The sequence below is a fragment of the Cornus florida genome, unplaced genomic scaffold (assembly GCF_030987335.1).
Source record: "Cornus florida cultivar Cherokee Brave unplaced genomic scaffold, ASM3098733v1 CherokeeBrave_3.0.0_Hap2_Chr01, whole genome shotgun sequence".
In the NCBI taxonomy this organism is placed as follows: Eukaryota; Viridiplantae; Streptophyta; class Magnoliopsida; order Cornales; family Cornaceae; genus Cornus; species Cornus florida.
Window position 1 is genome coordinate 54,571,103 of NW_026775571.1, and position 8,794 is coordinate 54,579,896.

The 8,794-nt window shown below is 35.8% G+C and overlaps 1 protein-coding gene across 1 annotated transcript; it reads right to left on the reverse strand.

Moving 5' to 3' along the window:
- Positions 1 to 2,749: 2,749 nt before the first annotated feature.
- LOC132297309 (1-aminocyclopropane-1-carboxylate oxidase homolog 1-like) lies at positions 2,750 to 5,084 on the reverse strand. The gene is made up of 3 exons (XM_059794909.1): positions 4,324 to 5,084; positions 3,358 to 3,679; positions 2,750 to 3,260 (listed from the first exon to the last, which is right to left on the reverse strand). Exons 1-3 carry the CDS (start codon positions 4,878 to 4,880, stop codon positions 3,003 to 3,005), a joined length of 1,137 nt encoding a protein of 378 aa, XP_059650892.1. The 5' UTR covers positions 4,881 to 5,084; the 3' UTR covers positions 2,750 to 3,002.
- Between the last annotated feature and the right edge of the window lie 3,710 nt (positions 5,085 to 8,794).

The window sequence follows — 8,794 nt, forward strand, 5'->3', positions numbered from 1 at the left end:
CTAATTCTCTCTCTCTCTATCCTCATTCTTTCCCTTTCTTTTCTTGCTATATCTGTTTTCCTTCCTTTTCTACTCTCTTAATCTTTTACTATAATTTATTCATTGAAAAGTCCTTTTAACTAAGTCAATTCTTGAACTCTAAGAGGAGTATCACTGTTTTCTTTATCCTCACATCGTCTGAAAGTCAACCCTTGAAAGAGATTACAAGTTGACAATTTACAATCGAACCATACAATTGGTTCTGGCATGCCCATTTTCCATCAATTTAAGATCGGATCCTAGGAGCTTATTTTAGGGTCAACACATTGAAAGCCTCGGTTATAAATAAACACCATCTATGACCAGAATAAAGGTCCAGCACCCAAAACACACCCAACGTCTATAAACACATCCATGGGCCATCCACGTTTTATTTAGGTGGTAATGCAACTAAGGTATTAGTCTAAGGTATTTAAGTCAAACTTGTTTATACCAATAGCTCACTCCCGTTGCTCGTTGATTTCAGGCTCCTCGCTGGTCCACGCTTACGATGCAATGACCTACTGACGTATATGCATTTTATATAGGAACCCGTCAGAGAACGGTCCGACGATGGTAGGGTGTAAATTGTAGTAATGACCAGACTCGTGTGAACAACTCAGTGATCAGAATGTGATGTTAATTTTTCACTCTTCTTATTCAAACCATCCAGTGACGGAGCTAGGATTTCAAGTCAAGAGGGGCACCGTGCCACATATATATATATATATATATATATATATATATATATATATATATATATGTAAACATTACAAATATAAAATACAAAAGAAGAAGAATTTTTTTTTTCAAATATACACGTTAAAACGATGAATTTTAAGAAGTAGAAAGTGAAAAAAGAAAGAAAAATGAGAGAACTTTAAAAGGAAAAAGTTAAGAGTTTCAATTGAGGAGGGAAATTTAACTTTTTCTTTTAAGAAAATTTAATAAATTTGAAGAGTAAAAAAGAAAATAAAGAGATAATTTTAGAAACTACAAAATTTGAAGGGGCACTGTATAAAATTTTTCATATATATAAAAAAATGTTAAAAAAAATTACTACATATATTATAGAGGGCGGGACCAGGCCAGCAGGGGCACTATATACAATTTTTCATATATATAGAAAAATATATAAAAAATTACTACATATATTATAGAGGGCGAGGCCAGGCCAGGAGGGGCACGTGCCCCTCCTGGCCCTTCATTGACTCCGTCCCTGAAACCATCAATATTGCGGGCTCTATTCAGGTTTAATGTGCCCCTCCTGGCCCTTTATTGGCTCCGTCCCTGAAACCGTCAATATTGCGGGCTCTATTAAGGTTTAATGTGTTATAGGTGGTCTCCTTTTTCCTACTAAATCACCCCCGGCCCTCGCTCTGAAAGTAGCACCCAGGTTCACGCTTGCACCCAGGACATAACATTCAATGCTAAGTCGGCCTGAACCTCACTCTGAAGAGTAAGACCAGGATCACACTGCGTCCAGGACATGGAGTCATGCCCTCACTTACTCCCATTTAACCATCACCATATTGATCAGCTTTGCTAAGACAGTGACATATTAATCGCTTCCTAGAACCCATTGCTTCAACTCTCACTCATTTGTTCTATACCCCTACATAAACTTTGGTGATCCAAATATAAACCTTGGTGTTAATCGCTTCCTCTGACAGAACGTATTATGGGTTGTCACTTAAAACATACTGGGGACCTTCTTTGACAACTAGTCTAACGTTGGTAATCTTTTCCATGGATGATCAGTGACGGACCGATGTAGAAAATTATTTGAGAGGGGCAACAATATTTTTTTTTCAAACTACTCTAATATATATATATATATATATATAAATAAAAATAAATAAAATTAAATTAAATTAAATTAAATTTTAATTAATATTTTTATTTAGCACAATTCAACGTGATTGCAAAATTTTAAATGATAATAAGCAAATAAAAGAATTTCATTATTATCAAAGTACACACATATATATAAATATCTATATATATATACATATTTATAAATATCCAAAGGTAAAGACAATGAAAATTGTGTTTCTTGGTAGAACTGATCAATCTTCAGTAGTTTGTGAGGGAAAAAGAGACGATGCATGTGACAAATAGCAAGAAATACGAGAGAGTTAGAGAAAGCCGATTAGAACCCCAAAAATGCAATGGGGACAGATATATAGTGTAGTTTTGTCCTGATTTATGCTCCGTTTGGTAGGATGGAAGAAATTTTGATGGAAGGGAGAGAAGAATGGATTAATAAAACATCTTTAGGGAAGAGATTATGTTATTCCCTCTTTTAATTTGGTTGGATAGAAGATAAGAAAATAGGACAATACATTATTTTGTTTTGTTTACGAGAGAAGAAAAAAGATAGTGCTAATTATAAAGAAAGTTTTGTAATTTAAAAATATTTATAATAGCCTTGCCTTTCTTCTTTTTGTCTTCGGTCTATATTTGGAAGGATAAAAACTAGTGAAGAAGAAATGATGAGCACTAGTGAGGGAATTTTTAAGATTTTAACAAAATTATGGATATGCAATATAAATAAAATAAAAAAATCAGCGGAGGCCTCTGCCGCCACTTAGCACGCTGTATTAAAGGACTATATAGCGGGGTGCAAGAAACTCGCTCCCTTATAGGTTTACCTGCGGATTCAGTAAGCCCTTAAATTAGAAATTTGAAAGCCATATTAACCTAATTGATTCTGATTTGAACATCTGAATTACAGCAGCAACTCTTTATTCTGTATAGCAGATATGCATGGCAAAGCATGACATTGTTTAAACAAGCAAAATGTTTTCAACACCAAACAAAACATCACCAATTTGACAAGCCACACATATAGGTCTACCTTTGTCTTAGTGGCTTTGGGTCTTGACTCCCAAGCTTAAGTAACGTTTCAAGAGTGGCAGAGACAAGGAAAGAAAAAATATCCAGAAGCACAGGGAGCTAGTTCCCTTATTATGGGGCCAACTTCACAACTTCAAATGCAGCAATGAAGGAGCTCCATCGAGCCCTTTCGAGGTGTAGTGAGACTGATAGTCTTTTATAGAGGTTTCGCGGTAGACTTGGGGGCTTTCCTCTGATATCAACTCCTTGATCGGTCCATAAACTCTCGAGGAATTTCCTACCACCATTTGTGGTGAGAAAAAGGATGCCACTGAAATTCTTGGCCCTACATGTCTCGCCATTACTCTATGATACACACTCTTAACCCTGTCATTACTGATGAGCTGCCCAAAATCAAACAGGAAGAAAATTAATCAATGCGATTCATTTTGTACTCAACTTCACATTAAAATTGGCATAATTACTTTTTTGTAGACTTACCTGCAAAAGATCTCCAATGTTTACTACTAGCGCTCCATGCTTCGGGGGTACATCAACCCACTGATTCTCATGATGAACTTGGAGGCCACCTATCTGGTCTTGTAGAAGTATGGTGAGGAAGGAACTGTCAGTGTGGCTGCTAGTACCCAAAGTTAATTCTGGTTCAGGACACACAGGGTAATAATGGCCCACAAGTGAAAGTTGCTTGGCACAATCCATGTCTTTCAAATGGTTGGGGTCGAGTCCAAGGGCCTCCGATATTAGTTCAAAGACTGTGTCCCCCAATATCATCACTTGCTTAGAGTAATCAATCATTATATCACTGCAAATTGTTCAAAATACATCACATAGACAGTTCTAAATGTTCAAGTTGCCAAAGAAACAATTGCCACTAGAGAGTATCATGTAATAAGTCCACAACAAGTGTTTTTGAGGTATGTTTTGTGCAGACCAAACAGCAGAGGATCAACTCACAGCAGAAATTCAAAAAATTTCAAAAATTTTACAACAATGGTTACACCCACAAAAATAAAAATAAAAAACACGAAGCTCTGAATTATAAGTGCATTCAATACTCGAAAATAAAAGGGAAAATTGATCTATGATCGATTTCATAACAAGTAAATAGGAATTCTAGAAGTTCTACAATCTGTTAAAGAAAAAAGAACAAATCGATCTTGTAAGATTTTTATTTCGTTTCAAGTCAACTAGTCCTATCCAAATTGCATCCATCTATGTACCATTTTAACCATCGCTTGGTTTATTCAGAAACTAAGTACTACAATCTGCTAACGAAAAAAAAGTTAATAAATAAATAAAAAAAACAGGAATCGATCTTGTAAGATTCCCAATAAATTCCTCCAGTAAATACTATTTTATTTCATTTTAAGTCAACTAATTCTATCCAAATAGCATTATATATGTACTGAATTAAAAGTTTACAAACATTCTAGTCTCATCACATACCTGCATATCTCAGGTAATTCATCACGATCAGGAGGATTGGGAGCCATAAAGCAAAAAATGGTGTCCCTCCAATCAGCAGCTGGGGAAGTATACAGAAGAAAATTGGACATAAACATCACCTTTCTCTTGAAATCCCTTGTGTACCACTTTTTCTTCTCCTCATTGTCTTGCTCATTAAATCTGCATATCCCATCTATCATATCATCCAAAACACTCACCGGAATTCCATGATTGACAACCTGAAAGAAACCCCACTTCTCACAAGCCTCCAAAACTTCTCCGATAATCTCTCTGCGTTTGGTTGCATCTCTATGAACACCATGGAGATCGATAACTGGAATAGTCCTGTGTTTGGATCCAGAGTAGTCACCAAGCTGAGGTTTTTGGTGAGGTTGGTCGTGTTTGTGATTGATAAATATTGGTGGGATCTTTGTTACACCAGCATCTACAAGTCCCTTGACACCAGATTTTGTATCATCAAAGGCTTTGAGTTCGGTGTTACGGTCATAACTGGTCTCACTTGGGGCCTGAAATTTGACTGTGCTAGTTGCCATCATCTCTCTGTCTCTCGATCTCTAGTGAAATAATGAGTCTGTAGGGATTGAGTTTGGGTTATGTGAATGTAGCAAAGAAACATGTTGCTCATGGGTGAAAGAGCATGTTGACTAGATGATATTTTGTGTATAGTTTATTGTTGGTTTGCATTATTGAAAATTTGAAAACACATCACTGTCGAGTCAGTGCATGCACTTGTAATAAGAACAATATTTGCACATTTGCAATTGAAGTGTCAATATTTGTGAAATATATGGCTCAAATTGAGGTTGCATACTTCAGCTGGGGACCACTAATTTGTGTGATCAGCAAGCATTTTTCATCACCACTTGCCTCAGCACCTTGGCAGCTAAGGAGTGTAATCAACAAGTTGTGTATGTGTGGTCACCAAGTAGCAGTTTTATATGTGGACAACAAGTATGCTTGGTGAGCAAGATATATTGATGTTTTCTTGGCTATAAATAGCCTATGACCATGGCATTCCGAATCATCCAAGATCATCATCAGTTTGAGCATTTTTGTAATATCAGTTAGAGTGAGAGAGCTTGTGGGTGTAATTGGGTTTTGGGTGTGAGCCACTTTGCCTTGTATCTCTTTATTTCACAGTGAAATATTATTCTGTCTTTTTCCCGTAGATGTAGGCATTGCTGAACCACGTAAATTCTTGTCTCGTTTGTGTGTGTGCCTATTTATTTTCTTGTCATTTAGTTTTCTTTTGTTCTCATAAACTCCTATTTGATCCTTTTTTCTTAACAAACTTAAATGGATTAATTGCTTTCTGATCAATTTAAGCTAATCCTACAAAGTCAACTCTGAATAAATTTGATTTATTTAGTGCTTTACATACTGTTGCCCAAAGAATGATCCAAGAGGGGAGTAAATTGGGTCTTTTCGAAAACTATAGGAAATTTTTCGATTAAAGGATTTAAGCGCAAGAAATTGAGGAATTGTTTAGACCTTAAACGAATTGAATGGAGGATCTGCAATAGCTTTTCACACAAGGATGCCCTCTAGTGCATAGGAAATCCTGGCTCTTGGATGGATCCTGATACAGTGGGTTCATGCTCTGCCATGAATCTTTGGTTCTCTTTATCTCCTTTGTTTTGTTTGAATGCTCTCTTCTTTGTAAAACACATGGCCTGTCATGACTTTTATTCTGTTGTATTGTGCTGTAATTTGGTTTAGATTCTTTGCTTGGTCTTGTCCTTTTGGACCCCTGCATGTGTATTCTATTTTTATCTATTCAAGCTGGGGGTGACAAATTACTGTTGGCTATAGTTTCAACCAACTAAATAATTTCTAAGTGAAGAGAGGAGAGAAACAAATATTGTATTGAATTGAATTATTTGTTGTGTTCATCTCTTAACAACAAATACCTTACCCTATATATACTATTCTCCCATAGACCTTTGAACTTTTCAAGACAATCTCAACCACATACATGATACATGCACACACTTAATACATGTACACTCTTGATACATGCATGTACAATAATAGATGCATGAATGAACATATACATGAATAAACATGGCATTAATTATTTTTAACACACCCCCTTAATGCCATGTTGTGACACCCAACAATTCTCTAAAGTATTCAAACTTATTTTTTTTGGAAGTACTTTGGTAAAAATGTCTGCAACTTGGTCTTCGGTCTTGCAATACTTGAGTTGAATCTCATCCTCTTCCTCTTCTTCTTGAATTTCTACATTGCCACTTCTTTAATTGCATTTTCAAAGTTCTTCGGTTCAACAACACAAAAATTGCAACTTGCATACACATCACTAAGACTTTTCATTCTTCTTGGAGTTGAACTTGGAGATGAAGAATTTGAGTTTGATGGGGAAGTTGGGATTGATTGTAAGCTAGATACGGGAGACATTTCATGTGGAACTTCAAGAAAATCTTCATTTTTACTTTCTTGATTTCCTGATTCTTCATTGAAAATGAGGATTTGATCTTGAACTTTCTTCTCTTTCCAATCCCAAGCAGCCTTCTCATTAAAGAGAACATCTGTACAAATAATCAATTTATTCTTCTTCAAATTAAAGAGTATATAACCCTTTGATTTTGAGCTATAACCCACAAAGATGCATTTTTCACTAGCTTCATCAAGTTTGTGCCTCACTTCTCTTGGAACATAAGCAAAACAAATACACCCAAAAACTTTCAAGTGTTTCAATGATGGATTCATTCCACTCCATGCTTCAAATGGAATTTTATTCTCCACCGCTTTTGTTGGACTCCTATTCATCAAGTAAGCAGCCGTATACACGGCTTCACCCCAAAATGATTTAGGTAGCCCCTTCTCATGAAGCATTGATTTTCCCATCTCAATGATTGTTCTATTTTTCCTTTCTGCCACTCCATTTTGTTGTGAAGTGTACCCAACCGTTAATTGTCTCTCCATGCCAATATTTTCACAAAACTTTTCAAACTCATTTGAGTTGTATTCTCCACCTCTATCACTTCTTAACACTTTGATAAGATGGCCACTTTGCCTTTCAACAAGCTTTTGAAATATTTTGAAAATAGAGAACACATCTGATTTTTGTCTCATGAAATAAATCTATGTCATTTTTGAAAAATCATCAACGAAAATAATAAAATACTTGTTACCCGCTTGAGTTGGTGTTGTCATCGGTCCACACACATCGATATGAACAAGCTCCAATGGTGCTTTAGCCCTCCATGCCTTATCTTTCGGAAATGACTCTCGATGATGCTTGCCAAGAGCACAACCTTCACAAACTTCTTTAACTTCTTGTATTGTTGGCAGCCCATATACCATGCTATTTTGTTGTAAATTCTTTAAGCTTTGGAAATTCAAATGGCCAAGTCTTCTATGCCAAAGCCAAGACTCATCAACAACATCCATCTTCAAGGCCATATTTTTTGAACATGAAAAAGTGAGAGGAAAGCTTCTATTTTTGCCCATCTTGATTTTTGCTACAATATGATTTTGTCCTCCCTTGTCATAAATTTTGCAAAAGTCTTCATCAAAATGAATGGAGTACCCATGCTCTACAAGTTGTCCAACACTTAACAAATTTTGCTCCAAATCCGGAACAAGTAACACATCCCGAATATGCTTTTTTCCTTTTTTTGTCTCCATGGCAATAGTACATTTTCCCTTTGCTTGGACCAAGGCACCGTTTCCCATCCTCACTTGAGAATTGGATGAAGAATCAATCTCCAAGAATATGTTTTTATCTCCGGTCATGTGGTTACTACACCCACTATCAAGAAACCACACATCATCATTTTGTTCTGATGTCGAGTGACAAGCATAAAACATGCTCGTTTCACCTTCTTGCTCTTCGGAAAAATTAGCTTGCTGATTTGTTTTCAACCAGCAATCTTTTTGAACATGTCCAAATTTCTTGCAATTGAAACATTAAGGTTTTCCCCGAAACCAACAATCTTTGTCAACATCGCTACTTCTCTTGCAAATTCCACAATTTTGTTGAATGGACTCTATATTTCCACTTTTCTCAAAATTATTTCTTCCTCTTCCGTGTCTTCCACCTCTAGAAGATTCACCTTTGGATCGATCAAAACTTGATTGGTATTTTTCTTGATTTTTGGAACTAACATTGAGCTTGGATTGAAAAGCACTTTCAATTGTCTTTTCGGAGCGCCTACTCAACCTTTGCTCAAATGCTTTTATGGAACCCATCAATTCTTCAACACTCAAGTTTTCAAGTTCTTTAGTCTCTTCAATAACAGCAACAATAAAGTCATATTTTTCAGGCAAACTAATTAGAATTTTTTCAATAATTCTTTGATTAGAAATATCTTCCCCATAGGTCTTCATTTGATTTACCACCTCCATAAGTTTAGAAAAATAATCTTTCAACAACTCCATTTCTTTCATCTTCATATTTTCAAAAACTCTTCTCAATGATTAGAGT